Source organism: Eutrigla gurnardus, assembly GCF_963514095.1.
Source record: "Eutrigla gurnardus genome assembly, chromosome: 6".
NCBI lineage: Eukaryota > Metazoa > Chordata > Actinopteri > Perciformes > Triglidae > Eutrigla > Eutrigla gurnardus.
Genome location: NC_139920.1, coordinates 25,874,701 through 25,899,893, shown reverse-complemented (window position 1 = coordinate 25,899,893; position 25,193 = coordinate 25,874,701). Strand labels below are relative to the sequence as shown.

The 25,193-nt window shown below is 41.4% G+C and overlaps 4 protein-coding genes across 4 annotated transcripts in view; 2 read left to right on the top strand and 2 right to left on the bottom strand.

Moving 5' to 3' along the window:
• On the top strand, nucleotides 1–6,584 carry prrg1 (proline rich Gla (G-carboxyglutamic acid) 1). Its single transcript, XM_084012071.1, has 4 exons — nucleotides 1–93; nucleotides 944–984; nucleotides 1,851–2,011; nucleotides 2,778–6,584. Exons 2-4 carry the CDS (start codon nucleotides 975–977, stop codon nucleotides 3,237–3,239), a joined length of 633 nt encoding a protein of 210 aa, XP_083868197.1. The 5' UTR covers nucleotides 1–93; nucleotides 944–974; the 3' UTR covers nucleotides 3,240–6,584.
• Nucleotides 6,585–10,743: 4,159 nt separating this feature from the next.
• On the bottom strand, nucleotides 10,744–14,580 carry cpox (coproporphyrinogen oxidase). Its single transcript, XM_084011501.1, has 7 exons — nucleotides 13,918–14,580; nucleotides 13,679–13,822; nucleotides 13,247–13,357; nucleotides 12,872–13,013; nucleotides 11,974–12,192; nucleotides 11,702–11,806; nucleotides 10,744–11,601 (listed from the first exon to the last, which is right to left on the bottom strand). The coding sequence occupies exons 1-7, from the start codon at nucleotides 14,462–14,464 to the stop codon at nucleotides 11,517–11,519; spliced, it is 1,353 nt and encodes a 450-aa protein (XP_083867627.1). The 5' UTR covers nucleotides 14,465–14,580; the 3' UTR covers nucleotides 10,744–11,516.
• Nucleotides 14,581–15,450: 870 nt separating this feature from the next.
• On the top strand, nucleotides 15,451–19,512 carry ccdc181 (coiled-coil domain containing 181). Its single transcript, XM_084011188.1, has 6 exons — nucleotides 15,451–15,589; nucleotides 16,411–16,520; nucleotides 16,855–17,910; nucleotides 18,010–18,156; nucleotides 18,600–18,757; nucleotides 19,306–19,512. Exons 1-6 carry the CDS (start codon nucleotides 15,463–15,465, stop codon nucleotides 19,475–19,477), a joined length of 1,770 nt encoding a protein of 589 aa, XP_083867314.1. The 5' UTR covers nucleotides 15,451–15,462; the 3' UTR covers nucleotides 19,478–19,512.
• A 276-nt stretch (nucleotides 19,513–19,788) lies between these two features.
• The window catches only part of p3h2 (prolyl 3-hydroxylase 2), a 49,003-nt gene continuing 43,598 nt past the window's right edge, over nucleotides 19,789–25,193 (bottom strand). Inside the window, exons 6-15 of the mRNA XM_084011236.1 lie at nucleotides 24,940–25,029; nucleotides 24,380–24,420; nucleotides 23,507–23,598; nucleotides 23,270–23,397; nucleotides 23,066–23,161; nucleotides 22,605–22,755; nucleotides 22,347–22,464; nucleotides 22,157–22,232; nucleotides 21,544–21,684; nucleotides 19,789–21,064 (exon numbers count right to left, since the gene is read on the bottom strand). Coding sequence (XP_083867362.1) covers nucleotides 20,972–21,064; nucleotides 21,544–21,684; nucleotides 22,157–22,232; nucleotides 22,347–22,464; nucleotides 22,605–22,755; nucleotides 23,066–23,161; nucleotides 23,270–23,397; nucleotides 23,507–23,598; nucleotides 24,380–24,420; nucleotides 24,940–25,029 — 1,026 coding nt within the window. The 3' untranslated portion in view covers nucleotides 19,789–20,971. The remainder of the gene's footprint in view (nucleotides 21,065–21,543; nucleotides 21,685–22,156; nucleotides 22,233–22,346; nucleotides 22,465–22,604; nucleotides 22,756–23,065; nucleotides 23,162–23,269; nucleotides 23,398–23,506; nucleotides 23,599–24,379; nucleotides 24,421–24,939; nucleotides 25,030–25,193) is intronic.

Below are 25,193 nucleotides of genomic sequence, written 5' to 3'. Positions count from 1 at the left end.
GAGCTGTGCGCATGCGCACCGTGCATAGCAACACTCCGGGGGCAGCAGAGGAGACGAGGGATCGTTTTATGCGCATTTCTGGGACGAAAAGAGGTGAGCTAAAGTGCTAAACTTTATTTCTACACCGACGGGCGGCTTCGACAACAAGTGAAACACTGTAGTATCGCGCGGGGGTCCGTCTGTCGACGTCTGTTTTCAGGATATCCGTCCGTTTGAAATCATGTGTCGCTCGTTTAATCGCATCCGACGCCGGAGACGCACTGATCCTACAAATCATCTTGTCAATACACGGGGCGCTAACCAGCCACACACACACACACACACACACACACACACACACACACACACACACACACACACACACACACACAGAGAGAGAGAGAGACACACACACACACACACACACACGAGAATAGACCGTTAGCAGCCACGGTGGAGCTTAGCTAACGGCAGCTCAGCCGTCTCCCCTTCACTCCTGTTGATTTGCACAACGGGGCGGCGGCGCTTTGTTCGTGCCCGCCGCCGGTGGACTATTTTTGGGTAGCTGCGAGCAGGATTCCCGTAACACTGCCACTGGCCAGCAGCCGCCATTGATCACTGTCACTTCGGTCAAGGATGAATCTTCCTCACAACAACGCCCTTTAACGCCCGTCTGTTATATTCTTATCCATTAATTCTATTATAGCAGTGTCTTCATCCCAAAGAAGCACTAAGGGATGTGTTTTCACACGGCTGTGCTAACTGTTGATTCAGATATTCTTCTTGGTCACAGATCTTGGAAATGTCTGACATCACTCCCCTTTTTTAGTTTCTCATACGTGGATGTTGTTGCTGTGTTATTTAAATAACTCAAAGATACATGTGTAGTTTTTGGTTAATAATTGTCTGACTTGTATCAGCAGGTTCAAAACTGCACATTAATGTATGTTTGGTGTTTCTACAGATAAATCACCTCAAACAGACCTGCAGGGATCATGGGGAGTGGTAAGTGTATTGACTCTATACTTATGATTTTACCCCACGGGCAAAGGAGTCCACAAACCCTCCTCCGGTGTTGAAACTTTATGTGGTACTGTGTTGTGTTAAACACCAGTTAGTGTTTGTAATGTGACTCTTTCTTTCTGTTGCCTTTTAGCACACAATTCCCATTCTATCCTTACAGAATTTCCTGTTTGACTGCATTTTACCTTTTTGTTTCTTATAGCTTTTAAAGTCGCTTGCTGATCACATCCAAAACATTTATGAGTCTCGCAGATGCCATTACTTAATTAGGTAGTTATTTAGTGAGTTCATTTTATAGCACACCAGACATTCCTCGAGCATGTTGTGGCATCTTGTGTTTCTGGTCGAGAGTTTGTGTTCTCGTCCTGTGTGAAACAGAGGGCCACTCTGTCTCCCTTAGTTCATTCCTCTAGTTTGTCTTATGTAGCCCAGGGATGGATGCCTAAATCAAAGGAGCTTTTGTTTTTATGCAGAAATGTGGGCACAGGGCAGCGCTCGGCTCTGCTCTACTGCCTTTGTTTTAGGCCCCACTTCTCTCTCCCTCCTCGTTTTGCCTTTTTTTTTTTGGCATCTCTATCCTATTTTCCTCCTTCTGCTTCACTCCTCTGTCTTTCAATACACTCTCTCTTTGCTTACATTTCCCCCTCCTCCGCTTCCTCCCACCTGATGTTCTGCTTACTGACTCACCCCTACTTTCCTCTTTTTGTCTCGTTTTTTTTGTCTTCCTACTTTCCTCTTTTTTTCCTGTTTTCTTGTCTCCACTTGTGGTCTTGATTCATGCATTTGTTTTCCTCACACATCTTTCATTCTTACATCCTTTCCTTCCCCCCCTATCACCTGCCCTACAGTGTTCCTGCCGGCGGACGCGGCCCACTCGGTGCTGCGCCGGCTGCGCAGGGCCAACTTCTTGCTGGAGGAGATGAAGCAGGGCAACATCCAGAGGGAGTGCCGCGAGGAGATCTGCACCTATGAGGAGGCCCGCGAGGCTTTCGAGAACGACGAGAAGACGGTGAGAGGATGAGAGACACCTCACGTCAGACCGACAATCCCTCCTTTCTTCAAAAAAACATAAATAAGATTATACATTTTAGCATTAGTTTGTTTGAATTACTCACCAGTTGTCATGTGTGTACAGGGATATTAGCTCCAGCAGGCAGTCATGTGTTCAGCGATTTCCCGGACAACTGGTGACTGGTGCGAGAAATATTTAGCACACTTCATGGGGTCATTAAACAAAAATAAGCTTTACACACAATTGGCTGGAAATCTGTGAACACAGGAACCAGCTGCAGCTTAAAGCCACAAATCATTATTACAACTGCTGAGTAACTCGTATCAGCCTCCCTACGTAAAAAAATACAAAATATCCCTTTTAAAGTGCTATTTCAATGGGTTCACATCACCCAATCCGCCAATGAAATCCTACGCCAACAGTGGTAGCTTGTGGAATGTGGGTGTTGTTTCAGGAAGTGATTCTAATCAGCAGGAAGAACAGCCGAGTCCATGCTAGAGAACTATTGTGAGAGGCCAGAGAACAGAGTCACGCAGACGTACGTGCACCGTCACGTGGTCGCTTTTTGTTCAGATGTTGTTGTCTGCTCCCTTTGTGTTGCCATAATCCAGATAGAAAGTACTCATGCGGCTGTGTGTTCTCTGACCCTGTGTTTTGGAAACAGTTTTGTGCCACCATGTTTACACTTTAGCCCACAATGAGTCTTATCTTGAGAAAATCTTTTTTTTAATCTTGTGTGTGTGTGTCTTGTGATTGGCTGCAGAGACGGTTCTGGGAGGAATATGTGCGGGAGAGCAGTCCGTCTGGAGGGCTGGAGACGGTGGTCGGAGGAGTCCACTCGCTCTACCTGATCGTGCCGTTGCTACTGGTCGCGCTCATCATCGCTGCCGTCGCCATCACCGTGTGGCGCTGCCACTCCCGCAAGCGCTCGCAGCGTAGCCCCAGCATGGGACACACGCATCACGACCACGTCCTGTCCGTGGTGTCGATGGACCATTGGGGGAGGGATTTCCACGGTGACCAATCAGAACTCAGCGTCCACAGCAGCCCAGCTTATCCGGGCTCAGAGCTCACATCAGGTCGAGGAAACGCCGGAGACCCGCCGCCGTCTTACGAGGAGGCCGTGGGCCATACAGACGTCCAGATAGAGACGGAGCCACCTCCACAGTACGAGGATATAGTCAACACCAGCTCTACTAGTGTCAACGGTGGGCACGCCAAGTAAACCTGGCTCTCATTACCACCCCAACAAAACCCCTAACCCACACCAAGACCATCGGATCATTTGGCAGTATCACTGTTCTGGTATCACCAGCCTTCCCCATTCAACACTTACAGAAACACTTTTAACTGTCTGGTCAGTGGACTAATGCAGTTTTTTTTGCCAGAACCAGCGCTGTTGAAATTTGCACTAACCTTTCATCAATGAGGCGATAGCAGGAAGGATATTGCAACACCAAAACCAACCAGACTCTACTGATCTTCCTCAAGTTGCATCTACGCTATCACTCTGTAGGAAACCGTTTAACTCAGCAGGCATAATGTTGCATGTAACACAAAGGACACAACGGTTCTGATTGCCACAATTAAGGGCAACTATTCCAAGAGTGTGTATGAGGGTTGGACCGATGCTTTGAGGGTGAGTTTTTAGGATTAAGTGGCCAAATATTTAAAGTATTTTGTTATTTAAAACTTGATTTCTCAATTTGTAAGAATTGTGTATATTGCATACTTTCTCCCCAAAAAAATCAGCTTTGAAAGATACAGAAACAGCATTTAGGCAACAAAACAACAATTCCAGTAAAATCTAGAGAAATTCAAATTGCATTGAGTGATTTTTTAACACCAGAGGGGAGAGAGAGCGAGAAAAACATGCTCAAAATATAGTGTACACTTCCTATGTTTGACCAGATGGGCAGATGATAATGTGTCAAATGAAGAAAACAATGTGACGGCCGAGGCTTAAAACCTCACTGGTGCTCCAGATTTTCAAATGAAATGCTGCTAAGAGGAGAATATATAAGACATAATCAATAGTATGATATTTCCATCTGATACCAAGTAATAATGTAAAACATGTAATTTAATGAATTTTCTCCAATCACATCACATTACAACTGAAATTACATGAAATGTCACATAAATATAAACCATGAATTTCACACATGAGCCCATTGTGGACACCTAAACTACACTAAGAAGTTTACATTTTGTGTGAACAAAAGATTTTATATATCATCATGTGGCAATAATTAATTATAATTATTTGAATGTAACATAATCTTGCCCTCCCTTTAGCAGTTACAATGTTATCCCTCAAAACTGGACCAATTTAAATGATGATTGTCCTCAGTAGTCACCTAAATACAAAAACATGTGAAAATAGGGTAAAGTTTTAATAATCCCAGACATGAAACTAAGACTAAGCATCAGAAAGTGTTGCAGCGCTCCGGCCACAGTCATGCAGGGCTGCTGTATGTTTTATGAGCTACCAGATTATGTCACTTTGTTTGGATGTAAAGCTTCATCTGCCCAGTTAAATCCAACCAGCAAACACTGATCTACTCCCATCCAGCAGACGGGGAGCAACCGTTTCATCCCACCAGCTAACTTGAGTTCAATATTTACTTATATGTACTTGTTACATCGGGTTTGGTTTGATTAACTCCCGAGAGAAACATCTGTCTTTAGTTTTTTAAATATCAAAAACAAGTCATTAATTTCCTTTTTGCAGTTTTGTGCTGATAAGTAGTGGTGTTTGCACTTATTAACTGCAAATAGTAGATACTTCAATGGAAATGGCTGCCCACAGTTTTATATTGGGGGTTAAAGTGAGCATTGTGATCCAAGTGTTTGGTTAATGATCAGGTTACAGAACCAAAACTGTTAATCAAAACTGTGCAGAATTGGGTGTTGATGGACTTTTCCACGTTACATTAGTAATTTCATGAATTGTTATCAAAAATATCACATAATGCAGGTTTAAATAGTCAAGTTGCCAAATGAACGCATCGGTCCAACTTCAGAATACACTCATGTTTTGGAGTTTAAATTGAAGATAAGACCAGCAGTTATAAAGGGCAGGGGGGGTGTTTTGTGTACACGTGTCATGTGCTTATATTTTGGTAATGCATGTAGCTCGGTCTGAACACCTGAGGTTGGATCTGGCCCTGCACTGTTTGTTGATGGTCAATGCTTGCTGGCCCATATCCTTCCCTGGGCTGTTGATAGTTTCTCGGGGCCTGCTTCAACTGTGAAAATCCTACACTTTGCCCTAAAGCAAGTGTTGGAAATGACTACATAGAGTCTTCTGCTGTGCCACTTCCCACTAAAAGCACACCGAGGATTTCTTCAACTAGGTTTTTGTAGCTACACCTTAAATGTAAGTGGTGAGGTGACTTGCACAGGAATGTGGGGCAGAAAGCAATAGACAGAACTTTTAGGGAAAGATGTATCCGAGGGGAGATATTCTGTATTTAATGACACTATGGAGTTCAGCATGTGCTATGTACCTGTATATAAATATGTATAGTCTTTACGTGTGAAAGTAAGTTACAGTGAGATTGTTTTTTACTGCATAGGAATGTAGTGAATGACACTAATGTAACTATTATACAGTATAAATGAAGGCACTTTGTGTTGAAGCTCAAAACTGTCCGTTTGATGGGAACTGCGACGGTTGGACGTCACTCTCCGCCATAACGATGTCACTGTAATCCTCAGAAAAACAAGTGCTCATATTCTATATGCAATGACGCTGCATACACTCTAAAACCAAATATATCTGTCTAACATTCACAGATGACTGATTAATGTCACATTTCCCGTCTTCACCTCACAGACTTTGAGCACTGATTATGATTATACGTTTGTGTGTGTGTTGACCTTTGAACCTCAGCACTTGCTTTGGCCTTGAGCTTAGCTGTGCTGGTGAACCATTTTGGTTAGGTCAATTGTTGTACTGCTACTTGCAGAGCCCTTTTTTTTTGACAATGCCTTATTAAACAAACACAATGTTATGTAACATTAAATGCAAGATAACTTGTTATAAATCCTTTATGTGCGAAAGCTTGAATTAATTTGTAATAAACTGTAAAAGGAAAAAAGTGCTCCATGTTTCTGGAATTTCACTGTCCCCCATCAAAGTAAAATGATTATTTGTGTTTATTAGTGTTCTGTGTGTTAACACTGTTTTATTACATTTTTCTATTCGTTGTTTTACTCACCCGGGGATCCACACGATGTCTGCAGGGCTTTCAAAACTAGAAAATTATAAATCAATTTAGTGACAGTTAAGCCTAGGAAAGTCTACTTTCTGAGTTATTTAATTTTCTACCATGTTTATTTATATAATTTTAGTTACACCTAGCATATACTATACTATGACAATTTTTTTTACTATATTCGATATACTATACTATGACTTTTTTTATTTATTTTTTACTTTTTTCAAATTTTTAATGACTTATTTTAGACAATGGTATTAGTTTAAATTGATCAGAACCCTCTCCTGTTGCTGCTTGGACATATCCCTGAGGGTATGCAGCTACCTTCTGGGGGTCATAAAGTCATTGCCTTTGTTAGACTCTTGGCATGACACCTGATACTTTTGCGTGGAAGGAGGCTGCCCCGCTCACAGTGTTCCACTGGATCAGGGATCCAGAAAAAAATCAGGTATACACTGCAAAGTTCTGAAAAAATACTGTGTGCAATTGTGATTGTGTTTCTTTTGTTTATTGTGAAATCCAATAAAAAAGAACTATGAAAGAAGATGGTGTGAAACACTCAAGATTGAGTAAAATTCTTATGTGTTACAGTGAGTTTTAATTTCCGATATCCAAATTGAAGACGTCAAATGTGCAAATAAGCAAAAGACACGCGTCAGGTCAAATAGCTTGGGTTGATAATAGAGTGTTTAGAAGCACAGAAGTTATGGATTTAATCCATATGCATCTTTATGTAGACAAGTAGCTCAGGGTGATAGAAGGCAGGCTAGAACACACAAGGTTGTGAGTTCAATTCCTCTGCAGGGGAGATATGTTTAGCAGTGTTAAATTAAGACTGAATGTTTTGTGTTCAGTCTTACCATCCCTTTTCTAAACATGTTATAGTATAACTTTTTTTTTGACATATTACATATTGCTTTGTTTGATATTCTATACTATTACTTTTTTATGACTTTGCTGTACTATGGCTTTTTCCCCGATAATCTATACTATGTATTTTTTATATGTTAATATAGAATGTTGAAAACAATCAAATAAAACAGATTGACAAAGTTAACGCACAAAAGTTGGTGAACTTTTTTTGGTACACTTTTATAACTTTTTTCAACATTATGCTTTCTTTCTTACCAACAACTTTTTTTTTTTTCCTTCAAAAAAAGTCCTCCCAGTGCGTACTGGATTCCGGCTGACAGCGCCACTGGGTGTTGTTATATATTCACATTGAAATTCTGACATTGATTTGAGCCCCACCGTCGTATGAGTTAGCCCCACCGTCTGCCTTTGATACATGTCACATCCCCCTCTCTCTCCCATGTTTCCTCTCTATCCACCGCTAAATACAAAGGTGTCTATGCAAGAAAATAATCTTTAAAAAAAAAAAGCCTTGATCATATTGTTAAAAAAAAGTCATACTATAGCACGTTGAAAATTCACGAAAAAGTCAGTCAGGATATATTTTATAAAAAAATATTTAAAATAGTTAAAAAGGCATAAAAATCGCTCATCTCGCTTGACGCGCCTAGTGTCAGTGTAGTGAGTCCAAAACAGCCATAAAAAGCCATGGTCAACTTTTTCAGGGAAAAAAAAAGTCATACTATAGCATGTCGGAAAAAAAGTGAAAAATCGACAAAATTCATAAAATGTTGTAAAAATGATGTAAAAGTCCTAACATATGCTTCTATATCGCGTGTCAATCAAAATCTGAGTGTAGTGAGTCCAAAACAGTCATAAAAAGGCTTATTCATGGCAGGCAGGCAGGTGGTTGAGTGGTTAGAGTGCATGCCATTTACCCATTTCTGCATATATGCAGCAGCCTCAGGTTCGAATCCCGGCTGGAGATCCTTTGATACATGTCACATCCCCCTCTCTCTCCCATGTTTCCTCTCTATCCACCGCTAAATACAAAGGTGTCTATGCAAGAAAATAATCTTTAAAAAAAAAAGCCTTGATCATATTGTTAAAAAAAGGTCATGCTATATAGCATGTCGAAAATTCACGAAAAAGTCAGTCAGGATATATTCATAAAAAAATATTTAAAATTGTTAAAAAGTCATAAAAATCGCTCATCTCGCTTGATGCATCAAGTCTCAGTGTAGTGAGTCCAAAACAGCCATAAAAAGCCATGGTCAACTTTTTCAGGGAAAAAAAAAGTCATACTATAGCATGTCGAAAAAAAAGTGAAAAATCGACAAAATTCATAAAATGTTGTAAAAATGATGTAAAAGTCCTAACATATGCTTCTATATCGTGTGTCAATCAAAAGCTGAGTGTAGTGAGTGCAAAATAGTTATAAAAAGGCTTAGTCATACCCCCCCCCCCCCCCAAAAAAAAGTCATACTATAGCACGTCGAAAATTCACGAAAAAGTCAGTCAGGATATATTCATAAAAAAATATTTAAAATTGATAAAAAGGCATAAAAATCGCTCATCTCGCTTGACGCGCCTAGTCTCAGTGTAGTGAGTCCAAAACAGCCATAAAAAGCCATGATCAATTTTTTCAGGAAAAAAAAAAGTCATACTATAGCATGTCGGAAAAAAAGTGAAAAATCGACAAAATTCATAAAATGTTGTAAAAATGATGTAAAAGTCCTAACATATGCTTCTATATCGCGTGTCAATCAAAATCTGAGTGTAGTGAGTCCAAAACAGTCATAAAAAGGCTTATTCATGGCAGGCAGGCAGGTGGTTGAGTGGTTAGAGTGCATGCCATTTACCCATGTCTGCATATATGCAGCAGCCTCAGGTTCGAATCCCGGCTGGAGATCCTTTGATACATGTCACATCCCCCTCTCTCTCCCATGTTTCCTCTCTATCCACCGCTAAATACAAAGGTGTCTATGCAAGAAAATAATCTTTAAAAAAAAAAAGCCTTGATCATATTGTTAAAAAAAGTGTTATATGTTTCTATATCGCGTGTCAATCAAAATCTGAGTGTAGTGAGTCCAAAACAGTCATAAAAAGGCTTAGTCAGCTCAGCAGCAGAGAGGTGACGAGACTAGAGCCGAGCTGTATTGTGTAGTGGAGAGGGGCCAACACACGCTACGCGTAATTGCGCACATACGCGCGATCGCGCTGGGTGTTGTTATATATTCACATTGAAATTCTGACATTGATTTGAGCCCCACCGTCGTATGAGTTAGCCACACCGTAGTTGAACCAGAAAAAATACTCTGGCGCGGAGGCGCTCCTAATGTAAATGATTATTGATTTATGAATGAATTGATAGGTGGCTTATTTTTGGCATATTGATTTTTTTTTTTGGCCTGGCGGGAGGTCTCCTAGGCCTGTACAATGGTAGGGGAAACACTGCTATACTATTACTTTTTTATGACTTTGCTGTACTATGGCTTTTTCCCCGATAATCTATACTATGTATTTTTTATATCTTAGTATAGAATGTTGAAAACAATCAAATAAAACAGATTGACAAAGTTAACGCACAAAAGTTGGTGAACTTTTTTTGGTACACTTTTATAACTTTTTTCAACGTTATGCTTTCTTTCTAACCGACTTTTTTTTTTTTTTTACTTTTTTCAACATACTATGCTATGACTTTATTTGACCCTTTTCTAGATGCTATATTATGAATTATTTTTAAACTTTTTTTGACATGCTATACAAATAATTTTTCTTCAAATTTTTGCGACATGCTATACTGACTTTTTTTTAAAAACTTTTTGGAACAGGCTATACTGACTTTTTTTTAAAAACTTTTTGGAACAGGCTATACTGACTTTTTTTTAAACTTTTTTCTACTTGCTATACAATTTTTTTTTTTTACTTTTTACGACATGCTATACACTTTTCTTTTTTACTTTATTTGTCATGCTGTAATGACATTTCTTAAAAAACAAATTTCTATGACTTTATTCGAAATGCAAAATATGACATTTTTCCATACTTTATTAGACATGCTATAATATGACTCTTTTTCTAAATCCTATACTATGACCTTTTATTTTACTTTTTTTGACATGCTGTACTGACTCTTTTTCTACATCCTATACTATGACTTTTTATTTTCTTTTTACTTTTTTCAACATGCTATTCTATTACTTTTATTAATCTTTTCGACTTATTTACTTACTTAAAAAAAAAAAAAAAAAAAAAAAAGTTTACAAAACATTGTTTATGATTAATGATATTATAAACATTTTTACAATGAAATTTTTATGACCTACTATGCTATGACATTGTTTTTTGACAAATTATGAAATGCCTTTTTGGGGGGCTTTTTATGACAAATGTTTGGCATAATATACTTCTTGTGGGACATAAATATACTGTGACTTTTTATGACATGGTATACTGTGATTTTATTTGGACTTTTACCATGTTTTTGAGGACAACCATCCTTTTATAAACACATGATACACTGCAGAGCTTTGGTCAGATTTTAGCTAGAGGATTGTGAAGATTTAAAGGTACACTAAAAGATGAATTACAGGTAAACGTGTAAAATGACAGACACAAGAAATTGAGAATGAAGCCAGAAACGTATCAAATGGTAAATGAAAGAATGTATTATAATATTTAGTTATTTTTGCATTTCAAATGGCATTTTGCTTTTATAAAACATCCTTCTTTCTTCAATGAGCCAGCTGGCTTCTGATTCACAACAATCCTCCCTGTGGAACATGAGCCATCCTCAAACTATTGTTTTACTCCTGTTCAAACAAACAAGGAAGTGACTCATTAACCACAAGTCAATGACAAACCACATCGCAAATGGGGCTCAGAGGGATCCGTCCATTATTGGTCAGTTATGATTTAGCCTTGACTGTCAAGAAAACCCATTGTTGTGAGCAGATGCTCTCAAACATAAACAAAGATATGTATACACAATTGATACCAGTGGTGGCACATGCAGTGGCTCAGTTTTCCCTTATTTCCCTTCCAGTGCTTTGTGGCTTGTTCTACTTTCAAGTAGAGCAAGCCACATTTACCACAGGCATAAAAAAACAGCAAGTGTTTCACACAAACACCAATCAAAAGTAGAACATGATTGTGAGTTTACCTAAAAGCAGGTACAATGACCACCTGTGGCCATCAGTAGTAATGCAATCCCAATGTGATCAATCAAGGCAGCTTTTACAAAACATAGCAAATAGGAAAGACAGTAAAGTACCATTTCAGATTAAACAACTTTTCAGACAAGTGCATTATATTATTACTTTGGTAAACCCAGTGGTAACTGCTGCTGTTCTCGTCACATACAAATACAAGAAAAGATGGTTTCCTGAAGGTTTTGTCCATATTTACATGTGAACCTGTGGTCACACCCACTCCTTCGGGTTTCGTAATGCTTCCAACATCTCAGCCTCCAGGGTACCTTTGGCAGGCTCGTGCATGTACTCCCACCTGAGGATGAAGGGTGAGGCTGTTACCAAGCAACTACAGAGAGCTCTTTACTGTCATGCAAGAGCAGGGCTAGCAGTGCTTCAAACCGGTGTCACCTTACCTGGCAGTGAGGGGGAGGGACATGAGAATGCTCTCAATTCTGGAGCCAGGTGTGGCCAAGCCAAACTTCACTCCCCTGTCATACACCAGGTTGAACTCCACATATCTAGAACATGAACACACAAAATCTGGCTTCACGACATGTCTGATACATTAAGTGGACACTGTTAAGATCTGTTGTACAAATATTTTTGCACCTCATTAATGAGTCATCTCCTATGTAAAATGTTACTCATTAACAGCCATCACTTCTTTTGTGTGCGTTCTACTCACCTTCCTCGTCGTACCTGCTGCCAGTCCTTCTCCTCATCAGTAACGGAGTCGTTGAGGTGTTTGTATACGATGGGCAGGTAACAGGGCACCACGGTGCGGGCGCAGCTCTTGACGAAGTTGAACACATCCTCCTGACCCGGGGAGTCCAGGTCATCAAAGAAGATCCCTCCTATACCCCGAGTCTCCCCTCTGTGCCGGATGTAGAAGTATCGGTCACACCTAAAGATACATACCCAAATACATCAATTAAATGGTATTGTTTTTTTTAAACCAGGGCTGGACTTAAAATAAAATCTGTAGATTGTTGTAAATATATTATTTAAAAGTTAAGTAGAGTCAAAGTAAGTCAGGTGCAAGCATATCTATAGTAGGAATGTTTACGGTAATTCAAATGACAAGTCAAATGTCCTCTTGTGTTTGCCCATTGAATGTGAAGCTAAAGCCGGGAGATAGCTTTGCATAAAGAAGGGGGGAAACCGCTAGCCTGGCTCTGTCTGTAGGTTTAAAAAATAATTAAATAATTAGTGCGAGTGGCACTAATCTTCTTATCCAGCTATGTCGGCAAGAAAGCAAATGAGCCTATCTCCTAAAATGCCTGAACATTCCTCTAAAATGCAACCCCAAATTAAGTTGACAACCTTTAACTTGTTATAAGCTACATCAGATAAACCACACCCATCCATTTCATATCCCCAGTGGTCATTCACTGGCTAACGGCAGGGCCCAACGGCTGAGCCCTGCACACGGCCCAAGACAGAGACTTCCTCTTATCATCATCTGACAGCATGGGTACACCCATTGTAATCCACACACACACAAATCAGACCTACACATGCGTACGTGCCGAGGTGCACACACACTTCACAGACAGCAGGACTGATCTCGAGTCAAACCGTACCATTTCTTAAAGTCGGGGTAGTACCGCGGGTGGTGCTTGTCACATGCCTCCTTCAGGGTGTTGTGGAAGTGAAACGCATCCTCTTTGTTAATGTAAACGGGAGTCAGGTCTGTGCCTCCGCCAAACCACCACTGCTTAGTGCCTGGAAGACACACACAACACACACACACACACACACACACACACACACACACACACACACACACACACACACACACACACACACACACACACACACACACACACACACACACACACACACACACACACACACACACACAAGGAAGAAAGAAACAAGGGTCATCATTCATTCATGAACTTAATAGCGTCACTGACACCAAGACACAACCGATGACGTCAAAGACCGATACTCACCATCTTCCTCTTCGATCTCAAAGTATCTGTAGTTGAAGTGCACTGTGGGGATGTGGGGGTTCTTGGGATGGATGACAGAGCTCACCCCCATGGCACAAAACGGCAGCTTACCTGAGAGAAAAGAGTATTATCAGTTACTACACACAAATAGGGTTTTGCTGGAGTATAAGTAGGCCAGGTTACCACACCTCTTATGAAGAGCTTGCCTCCAAACGTCATGTTAACATACTAATCCCATAGTAACTCCCAATACAAAAATATTACAATATTTTGCCCACGATTAGTCATGAAATACTGATCTGGTGAGGCAAAATGCTGACAGGCTTAATGCATATTTTAACACCTGCATATTTTAATATAAAAAAGATTTATTTTTATCGCAGGAGGAAGTATCAAGATATCTCGATATATTGTCCCACCACTATAACATACCGTCCTTCCCTTTGAGGACTTTCCCTCGACTCCTCATCTGCTTGGCAGCCTCCTCGGTCAGGTGTCCAAAAACCACCGAGACGCTGACCCCTGCCTTCTCAAACACCTTCCCATCCTGCAGCACACAGCTGATTCCTCCGCCACCTGGAACCACACAGGGGGGAAAGAGAAACACATTGGCAGTGGACTGACACACAGATTTGTTCTGCTCCACGTTGAGCTCTTCAGTTTCTCCTCACCTTCGCTCCTCTGCCACTTGTCCACCTTGAACGTCCCGCCGTCCACCTCCGCTAGCGCTTTGCAGAAGTCGGCCTGCGTCTCCATGATCAGCATCTCCATCCTCGTGCACATCTCCCCTTTCCTCTCCCGCAGCACAGCGACGTCGCTCACCGGGGAAGCCATGAAGCCCCGGCATCTCTCCAAGATATCCCCCTCTGGCTCGTTCTCTACGGCGGGGGAAATATTCGTTGCCATCTCGGCGCGCTGGAAGTGGTCTGCGTTGGCTAGGAACCCCGCTACCGCCGCCGCTGCCGTTACCGCCGCGGCTCCGCCGAGCGCCAGGGCTCCCCTTCTGGTTCGCCCGGCTGCGGATCTGCCTGCGGTCCCATGGGACGCGAAACGTACGCCGGAGCCCCGCGAAAACCATCTCGTAGCCAGACGTGAAGTCCCCGGCAACGAGAATTGAGACTCCCCTGAACTAGCGAGCCCCTTAACGTGCGGAATCAAACATCGTCTCGCGGTGACTTGAGCCGTTCTGTTTACTGAACAGAAGGCAAGGGTGGCCATTTTTTTTAGGAGAAACAACCGCCCTTTTCTCTGTGTTAATAGTTAATGTGTACTTTACTCAAAACATTATCAGAAGTTGTGCCTACGTGCGATATCAGGTCGGCTTCAAGTCAAGGGGCGTGTACTTCCTCGGTAGTGACAGAGGCATCACGGGAAATGTCGTTCTTTTTCGAGCTCTCCGCGTAGTGCGTGGCTACGAGTTAACTTCATGACCCAGAATGCAGTGCGCCGAGAAACAAATGTTGCGTTCAAAGACTCCTCATAACCTCCACGTTTTGTGCTTTACAAGAAAAAAGGGATTCAAGTGACGCTGTTTGTTTCCATTCTTCAAACGAGTGTAGTTATATTGCACATACATAACTTGATTTATACTCTGAGTTTGTGTTTTGACGTATATTATATTTTGAGTCTTAAAGCTCACAGTATAAAAACTCTGTTTACCACAATGCAAAGCCTTTATTATTCCACTGAATAATGTGGTAGCTACATATCCCCAAACCATAAATTAAATTACCACAGTCTAACTGACAATGCGTACATGTGAAGCTTTCCTGTAGGTATTTTCATTAAGGCCATTTTAAAATATAAATATAATAATTTTTCCAAACAGTTTTTTTTTGCAGCTAGAGCATAAACATAACAATTCTAATGCTTTAAATCGCGTATAGCGAGCCTGAGAACAACGTAATTATTGTAATTTCATTCATTCTTAATCTCATATGTTAAATACAGAGACAGCCATTGATATTTGTTTTTCATAGTAACCTATTACATTTTGCTACACAATTATTTCAGATTTTTTTTTTTTTTTTTTTTAATTTTTTTAGGGCCTCTTCTCGTCTGGTTCCTCTTGTTTATAGTGTTTACTTGGAGATTGTATTAGTTGAGAAAGGGAGTTGTGTGTGCGCGCATGCGCAAGTAGTAAAGCGTGTTGCAGGTCTCTATGACGACGGGCTCTATTAAAGCTTTTAGGGCTGTAGAGGGACTAGAAGCAGATTATGTGCACAGGTGTTGTTGAGCAGACTGCCAGACACAATGTGGGCCAGTCAGATGGAGAGATAGTCGCAAAACCCGCCTGGATGTGTTCTCTACTCAACAGGAATACTACGCAAGAACCTGCTGCTGGTGAGTTTATTAACAACAATATTGCCACATTTTTGGATGTCAGTTATTCCCAGTACCTAAAATAATATTGATCCTATGTGCGCGCACTGTGGCCTACAGGTCACCCTCTTAATTGCGACTCCGCCGTGTTTGTCTGTCTGTTTTTTAGCCCGCAGAGCTATTTAAATAAACTGGATTATAGTCTAAACTCTGTCTGGAAGCCAGTGAAACTGGTTCTGAGCCACAACAGAACCATAGCTGCTGTGAACATAACATGTCAGCAGAGCAGAGGGCATATTTGTGACCAAAAAAACGCCAAACAAACAAGAAAATTGTTAACTGGCCACCTTGTAGTATTATTGTTTTTGTCCAGTAGGTGGCGACCAATCCTCATCACAAGTATCCCACAATACAGTTCTATACAATCCATATCTCCACAGGACATGTGTGGGAATTAGTGCCACAGTAATCCATAAACGCAGGTGCTCTTTAAAACACGGTGCACACAAATTAAAGTGAATGTAAACATTGGAATATTTTGCTTGTAATTTGATTTGTGTGATGTTGTTCGGTTTATCCAAATACATGGAACAAGACAGACTTTAAAAGTATTAACATTTTAAAAACTTGATAATCTGTTAAAAAATTAAAGACTGATTTAACAGTAACATGGGTCTTCAATTGGCAGGGTTTAACACACATTTTCACACATTGATATGTAGAGATGTGATGGGAAGATGACAGTCTTGTCTTAATGTTGAGGAAATGTCTGGATGACATCATGAATATTATAGGTAGAGAGGATGTTTTGTGGCTGAAATGTGTTTCTGCTCTTCTTCCAGTGAAGATTATGAGCAAGGTGGTTTGCACAAAGCCTCAGGAGGAATATGAGGACGACTTTGAGAAGGATCTGGACTGGCTGATCAGTGAGGAAAGCCAGAGTGAGGACCGGGTGAGCGGTTTATATAAGATTGATTAGACTGATTGCATGTCCCCTTTCTACTTCTTTATCCGTGTTTTGTTTTGCTGCCCTACTTACTCTCGACTGGCTGCATGCAAGCGTAACAGGTGTTGAGTTACCCGACCTGGCACGTATCACCGTACGCATGTGAAACCCACTCTGCTGACATACTTTCTCTGTGCGCCACCGCTGGATGCAATATTGATGAACACACAGACGTCTGTTATCACACCAGCACGCCTATTCCCTGCCACGTATTGATGGTTATTCACTTACCTTCCAACCTAATTAAGGAATGCGGCGTGTCTGACCTTCTGCCCCACAGGGTCCTCACTATGACGACATAGAGGCAGAAATCGACAGAGAACTGGAGGAGGATGAGAAACGCAAGGGGAAGAAAAGAAAGCTGAAAAACCACAAAGAGGAGAAGAGAAGCAAGAAAGCGGAGGAGTTGGAGGAAGATGAGGAGAGGTGGCCCTCGCCCATGGAGCCGTTGGAGTACAACTCAGACAGAGACAGCCCAAGTAAGTCGTCGCCTATAGTCCCGCCTCCTCCGGCGGTGGACGACCAGACGGACGAGGAGAAGAAGTACATCCTGGAGAAGATCCAGCAGGCTAATCGGGACCTGCGGGACCAGGAGGCTCCAGATGTGACGAGGCACAGGCGGCTGCATTTTAAAGAGAAGCTGGTGGACTTGGTGGTGCCTCCGTTGCAAGATGGAAATGCTGGTGAGGTGGAAGGGCGACAAGGCAACCAGGATTCAGAGGCAGAAAATGAAGTGTCAGGAAAGCTTTCGGAGCTGAAGCTTTCCCCTCGGGAGGAAAGTGTAAGATCCAGAGGATCTGAAAGGATGGGGGAGGAAAGTGTAAGATCCAGAGGATCTGAAAGGGTGGGGGAGGAAAGTGTAAGATCTAGAGGATGTGAATGGGTGGGGGATAGCGGTGAGGGAGGGATAAAGGAGGGCAGGGTCCTTGTAGAAAAGGATGGTAAGTTTGACCTGGTCAGCCTGAAAGAGGTGGAGAGTCAAGGACTCCTCCCGCCGATAGCAAAAACCCACAGTGACTCCTCCTCACCACGTCACCAGCAGCGGACTGGAAGCTCCAGTAAGACCCACAGGTCCTCCTCCTCACCTCGTGCTGGTGCTGCTACGTCCCCCTTCAAGCAAGGCATCGATCACCTGCGGGCCCCAAGACCTCCATCCCAGCCCAGGAACAGGCCCAGTTCAGCCAGCCACAGCCTGGGAAGCAGCCAGAGGAGAGGCAGCAAGCGGCGGGTGCAGTCGGCCTCCGGGACACCCTGCCCGGCCACCTACACCCTCTCAGCCCAGCAGAAAGAGGTGCTGCAGAGGATCCAGGAGAGGAAGCAGAAGCTGGCCAGAGAGGTAAGACAGAAGTGGGGTTAGAGGGCGATCACAGTCTCTCACTAAAGTAGTATATCCACTTTGAAGCAAAACATTTTTTTGTTTTGTCTACTACATCAGGAAGAGCAAAGGAAACTGGAGGAAGAGGAGCAGAAGAGGCAGGAGAACGAGCTGGCGTTTAAGGCCTGGCTGCTGAGGAAGAGAGAGCAGTTTACGGAGGAGAAAAGGATCCATCGAGCCCAGGAGATGGAGAGCATGAGTTCGAAGGTACAACCTCAAGGAGACACACTGATCTAACGAAGCAGTTACAAGCAACATTCGAAATATTACTTCAGTAAAAGTACACAAGTATCAAAATATACGTAAAATACCAAAAAATATAAGTAGTCATTATGGAGGATGCTAATTTCATAAGCATAAATATATCACTGGATTCTAATTTCACTGGATGGCTACTACTTCATATACTGCCATGTTATGTGTTTATTCATAATCTTATTAATAATTTGAATATGCACAGTAATTGAACTTATCACAAATAAGTAGTGGCATTAGACTAGGCCACTCAAGTAATGTAAATGTACTTAGTAGCATTCCACCACACAAAGGCAGTATACCATTATATAATAATACTAATTATATAACGGCAATTAAAAAATAAATACTGTATTAAATAGTCATGTATTCAGCGGCTGTATTTGCGGCTGCAGAGAGACCCCAGCGACCCCGAGGAGTCCTTCAGGCTGTGGCTGCAGAGAAAGCAGGAGCAGCAGCAGAAAGAGAGACAGCTGGTGGAGCTGAAGAGGCTGGAGGAGGACGGTGGTTATCTCCTACACAGCCGCGAGGAGTGTGAACGTGCCTTCAAGCTGTGAGCTCACTTGTTCATTTTCATTCACGTCCGGTGACAAATCATTTCACAACGTCTCACAGTGGGTCAATATCTGTTGATGTTGTATCACCATATATATCATATATAATCAACTTAGCATGGTAAAAGAGTTGGTTCGTTATTAGTTAGTTAATCAGTTGGTTCATAGACAAGGCAATTTTATTTGTATAGCACCTTTTAACAACAAGGTAATTTAAAGTGCTTTATATAAACCATTTAAAGCATTGGAAACAAACGCATATAAATATAAAAATAATTATACAAAATAAAAACAAGCAAATACAATGAAATACAATTAAAAGATAAAAACAAGAATATCAAAGGAATAGAAATGACATTGCAGGGTAAGCAATTAAGAAATATTGTTTTGTTTAAAGGCAAACAGAAATATATTAATTTAGTTATACTAGTAAGTTAAAAGCTAAAAGTAAGTAAGTAGTCAATGGTTAATGGTTAGAAACATGCTTTTTTGAAAGTTAATTAATTTAAGACACACTTGTCATTTCGACCTGTTCTCCCATTCTCAGGTGGCTGAGGCGGAAGAGGGCGGAGAAGCGCGCGGAGCATCAGGCGGCTCGAGAGCACTCCCGCAGACTCGTGCTGGAGGAGCGGCGCGCGCGGCGCACGCGGGACCTCCTGTGTTCTGTCAATGAAACCAAGTCGTTCAGGTTCACAGAACAGCTGGCCTACCACTTCTGATCCAGATACATTGTACTGAGTGAATGATTTTTTAAAAATTGTATTTAAATTTGTAATATATATATATATATATATTACATTATTATATACTATATATATATATATATATATAGTATATATATATATAGCTTCAAGTTTAGAAAATGTTTTTGTTTTCTATATATATATATATATATATATATGGCTGCTTGAGACATAAAACATACAAAACAGAAGTAATTTATCCGTTTCTTCATTTAAAAGAATACGCATGAATACTGTTTAATTCCATGACAGAATAAATTAAATAAAAATACACCATTAAATATAGATATGGAATTTTATATTTTTAATAAGCATGTACACATACATTTTGGTGTGTTACAGCATTTCAGAATTAAATATCAGTGAAACAAAAGTGGCCAACCTCATTGAACGACAGGATTAAGTTGCTGGTTAGCAGTTTGAATCTATGTAGGAAAAAAACAAAAAAACAAAAAAAAGCTACTCTTTGTACATTTCTTCCCATTGGATTTACAGTGCACGACTCCGCCTATCATCGGTATCATCAACACAAATATAAAGACATAAAAGATAGATACAAATATGTATTCCTTGAAACAGGAATGATTGACTTCTTTTTTGAAAAAAGTTCCTCATATATTTAATGCAGACAGCTCTTAGCAGCTGTCTATAATTACAAACACATAAATAAAAGTAAGACATAAACACCGCGTTCTCGCCTCAGTGAACATGTAAACCAGTATATTCTGCTCCGTGTGCCCAGAAAGGAAGGGAGTGACTCATCACGCCGACGACGAGAGCAAAAGTGGACAAAGTAGTGAGACGGAAGACATTTTCAGTTTGAGACTTGGCACACAGAGGACAGAGTGCATGAGCATTAAATATTCAGCATATTCGCACGGATTTCTTTGAATTTGTGCATTTGAAAATCAGGTACCCAAATTAGGAAAATAGTGCACTCCAAAATAATTAATACTGGCACTGAAATAATAATTAAAAAAACATATATAACAATATTTTAAGTTTATCTTATGTTTCATATGTAACAGTACCATGTGTGAATTATTTTTGAATGGTATTTTTTAAATTTCTGTACTTATTGTTTATGATCCCGCTGGATATTGTCCAGAACGAGAACAAGCACAAAGCAAAACAAACAGAAAGTAAATTGCCGTTCTTCTCTTTGGATTCTTCACAGTTCAGTGAGATTACAGATATGATCAGTCTGACACGAAAACAGCTACAAAACAAAGTGAGTTGTGTGTTTTTTTGTCTAATAGAAGCGTCACTGGAGGAAAAGACAAAGAACAAAAAAAGGTCAACTCAAGTACTTTAGAAAAGCACGACTGAGAACACACAAATAACAATATTATTAATCTTGCACTTCAAATAGTACAAAAATAGAGAAGTTCTGATTCAAAGCTTGATTCAATAAATAGTTAAAATACATAGAAGGATTTGATGGGAGGGGGGATGGAGTGAAGCGGTTTTCTAGAGTTCATCTTTAGGGTTGATGTTGAGGCCTTGACCCCACACGGACTGCGTGTCCAACGCCTGGATCACCTCGTCCGCCTGCAGTCTCTCCTAGGAGGCAAGAAGGACGTAGAATTACAGCCTCGTGCTTCAATTATCCTGTTAGACGTTTGTGTGAAACAACTGGGATTTACACACGAATCCTTGAGTGACCTGTGAGGTCACGGTGACCTTTGACCTACAAATTCTACATCAGTCCAAGTGGATGTTTGTTTTTCCCAGTGCACAGAGCAGGATTCATAGTCTGTCATTTATAAGAGAGAAAAACGGCATCCACACTTTTCACTAATTGTAATGTTATTTTATTTCTATTTTATTTTTTACTTTATTTCATTGTATTTAACGTTATTGTATTTGTGACTTTAATTTCTGAGTTTATACTCAGACTAAGAATTTAATTCCTGGTAACGGATGCTTGCATTGCTAACAAAACAATCTTGAATCTCGACCCTTGAAGCTGCGTCGTCCGGTACTCTGAGGTGGAGTCGGGTTGAAACGGGACAAAGAGTGTTCATGAGACGTGAGTTTACCAGTTCTCTGAAGAGCGGGTCCAGAGTGAACCACAGAGCGACGGCACACCTCTGGCCGCTGGTGACGGCCTTCACTCCGTGTGGATTCTCCCCGCCTGACGAGAAACCCACCATCCTGCCACACATGGGCTTCACGGATGCCTGGAGAGGAGGGAGGGGAGCGGGGTCAAAGGTGAGGCTCAAAACGACTGTTATCTGGGATAAAACACACTCAGTGGTGTTTGTACTTGGTGTGTTCTTTCCCCCTGCAGGATGTATGATGAATTACAGTGTTTGTGGCCATAGAGAGAGGGATAACATTACCCTGAAATTAAGTCCTCCCCTTAAATATATAATTTTAACCATTAAATACCCTCCTCTAGCCATCATATAACCTCCTTTAGATGAGTGTTATAATTATTTCAAACAAAGAGAGATCTAATTTTCGGAGGATACTAGATGTCTTGTTCCCAATTTCTCAACAAAAGGTCAATGTTACTTTTGTAAAATAACCCGTTTATGGTTTCGTTAAAAATGCATTGTCATTTTATAAATATATAACCTGTAACATTAGCATGTCCCCTGCCTTCTTGTGCAGTAAAAACATTTTGAAGTAAGGAGAAAACAATCCTACCGTGACTGTTTTGGCATCCATTTCTGTGAATATGAACTCCCCTCCTTCAAAATCTCCATTTAGATATAACAGTGCACTGGAAATAAATAAAAAGAAAGACAAACGTCATAAAGGGAGAAAAAAGTGAAGCATTGCAAAGCAGGTTTATTATTATTATTATTTTTAAATTGTGGTACCGATGGCCTCACACCTGTAGTCTCTGTATGTATATGCTGGTGGTTCCTTCCAGCACTCGTTGGCCTCGGGGTCCAGCAGACAGTTGTCAGCGTGGATGGGGTGGCTCAGGTCATTCCTGTGATCCTGCTGGCCTGTGAACAGACAACGCATTGTTAAAAGCACAGGAATTTAAGATTATTCTTAAAGGGATACTTCACCCATTTACATTAAGCTTTGTATCGTTTGAAACCTGGCAGTATCATTCATCATTACGTTTCTGTGTGCGACTGACCCGTGATGGCTGTCCGACACACCAGGTGTGTGTAGGAGAAGTGCAGGGTGGAGTTGAGCAGGAAGTACGACTCGATGACCCGCCTCGCTCGCTCGCTGATGTCGTAGAACAGGCGAGCGCTCCTCATCGGCACTCTGCCCTCGTAGCCGTACTGCAGGGAGGAAAACATACAAGAAGGGAGACTGTAACACGTGGAGTCAAACAATAAATCATATTTCACCTCATTATTCATCATCATTTCCCACCTGCAGTAACGCTACAGACCCACTAGGGGTCCTGGACCCCCTGTGGGAAATCTCTAGTGTTTATGATTAAGCTACCGACATTCTGATCCTGATCCCCTGGTTAGAATTTTAGAATCAAATGTTCTCTTCTCTGTCTTTTTTATTTGGTTTCTTGTTACCATGACAACTACGTGGGAGGATACAGGGATGCAATCACTCGTGTAGCATTTAGCGTACCTGCAGAGTTTTGAGTACAGTGGCTCCTTCAAACTTCTCATTGGGAGTGTGTGGAGACATCCTCCCTCGGTAACCGTCTCCTGCCATGGTGACAGCCTGCAAGAGGAGAAACATAACAACAACAAAAATAGAGACATAATTAAGCTTCAAAAGTTCTTTATTTTGAAATCACTGTGTTATATGAACGTTGTGTAATGGCCGTACATGTGCCAGGCGCCTGAGGTCTGAACACTCCTCCTCGGAGATGACGTGATCCAGCAGCACCCGCTGGGTCCCGTTCAAGGCCGCCGAGTCCTGCACCAGCTGCACTTTGTCGTACACCAGGGGGCCGCCTACACGGAGCACACAGCAGTTTGTAAAGAACGTTATCTCAGCCATGCTGCTCAGAGATGATATAACCGGACACTTTTAGTGGTTACAGTCCGTTCTGTGGAGGTTTACCTTCTTTGAGTTGCTGTGGAGCAGCGACAGTGACGTTCTTCTTCTCTGAGATGGGAACGTACTCCATCCAGCCGTCCGTACCGGAGGGGACCCTGGGAGAACACGGAGGAAAGAATGCATCTTGAAGTTGGGAGTCAAAGTCATGGTTGACTGATTTTTTTGGCCACCTTGTGCCTATTTACACATCAAGCAGATAACATTGCATTTGGAGTCATGATTCTGGTAAATATCAGTCCATTATTGATCCTCCTTGAGCTCTTTCTCTGTCTCTATCAACTCCTCAAGGATGTACTCGATCTTTTTAGCTGCTAAATGCTCCACCACAGTTGGTTTTTAGAGCTTTTAGCTGAAAATAGCCAAAAATTACACTACAATTAAAACAAGAAAGTAGGATGCACCTAAACAGGGACGGACTGGGACCAAAAATCAGCCCTGGCATTTTGGCCCAGACCTCACTCTCACTCTCTCTTTCAATGAAAGGCAAAAACAAAAAAACAATGAGCTGATATAAAATATACTAGAGTATTTACATGTACTATACTTTCTCCTACTGCTTTTTACTTTCCTACATTTATCTGGCAGCTTTAGTTACTTTCATTCCCTTCCTGTCCAGTGAAAACCATGTATCTCCAGATGTGTTTATGTTGAATGTTTGTGATGAACTGAAGTATGAAATATTCCTTTATGTGTTGACAAAATTATCCTAATTCTAAAGAAAACATAAACTCTTTAAAAAGACTCTTGGATCAGCTAGAAAATGTATCTTAATCATTTTAAAGATACATGGTTCTCACAGAAGGAGCTATTCCATTGAAGGGTAATAAATCATAATTATTATTATTTACAGTACAGACACAGAGATCTCCTGTTTACCTGTGTGAGTCCTCTCTTCCACCGGTGCTGCTCCAGTAATTCTGCAGGAAAGATGAAGTAATCTGTAAACTCTGGTTCCATCAAGTAAATTGAAATATGTCATGTGGTAAAACGGCCAGCAGGCGTCGCTGTTGGCCGAGAAGCCAGTAGAGGACGGTGGCCGTGCCAGACACCTGTTACCCTGCTTGGAGCCAGCAGCAGCAGCAGGGTCACAGTAATGCGTTCACACACACACACACACACACACACACACACACACACACACACACACACACACACACACACACACACACACACACACACACACACACACACACACACACACACACACACACACACACACACACACACACACACACACACACACACACAGCAGGAGATCTGCTCTGCATCAAACACGAGTGGAACGGCTTCCGGATATCCGCAACATTAAATTAAACAATCTGTTTTAACTTCTGGGCAAAACTCAAGAATTAAAGGGCTCTCTCAATAAATAACTGCAGCCTGCTTTGAGTTTGACATTATGGGACACTGTTGTGTTGTGTATTCTGTTGACTCACCCCTTCTGTGAAATCCACCCCCATGGTGTTGCTGCCAATCAGGAGGAGCTCCAGCTCCTGTTTGTGCCTCCTCAGATACCACGCGGCATCCTGAGCACACAAACGCAACAAAAGGAGGTTAACAGCAAACACTTCCTGAACTGTTAAAGTAAACGTTAACACACGCTTTAGTCCTCAGTACTCAGAAAAGTGAGAGAAGTACATATTTAATGCCATAGCTGAGAGGATCATCTTTTAAATGAAAACTCATCGTC

Bases quoted from the DNA above. Each gene is read 5' to 3' on its own strand.
- prrg1 (XM_084012071.1), top strand. The intron at 2,012-2,777 runs GTGAGAGGATGA...GATTGGCTGCAG, and splicing joins TCGAGAACGACGAGAAGACG to AGACGGTTCTGGGAGGAATA.
- cpox (XM_084011501.1), bottom strand. From the start codon at position 14,464: ATGGCCACCCTTGCCTTCTGTTCAGTAAACAGAACGGCTCAAGTCACC. The intron at 13,358-13,678 runs GTATGTTATAGT...CTTTTCTCTCAG, and splicing joins AGTCCTCAAAGGGAAGGACG to GTAAGCTGCCGTTTTGTGCC. The intron at 11,602-11,701 runs GTAAGGTGACAC...CTTCATCCTCAG, and splicing joins TCCCTCCCCCTCACTGCCAG to GTGGGAGTACATGCACGAGC.
- ccdc181 (XM_084011188.1), top strand. From the start codon at position 15,463: ATGTGCACAGGTGTTGTTGAGCAGACTGCCAGACACAATGTGGGCCAG. The intron at 16,521-16,854 runs GTGAGCGGTTTA...TCTGCCCCACAG, and splicing joins AAAGCCAGAGTGAGGACCGG to GGTCCTCACTATGACGACAT. The intron at 18,157-18,599 runs GTACAACCTCAA...TTGCGGCTGCAG, and splicing joins TGGAGAGCATGAGTTCGAAG to AGAGACCCCAGCGACCCCGA.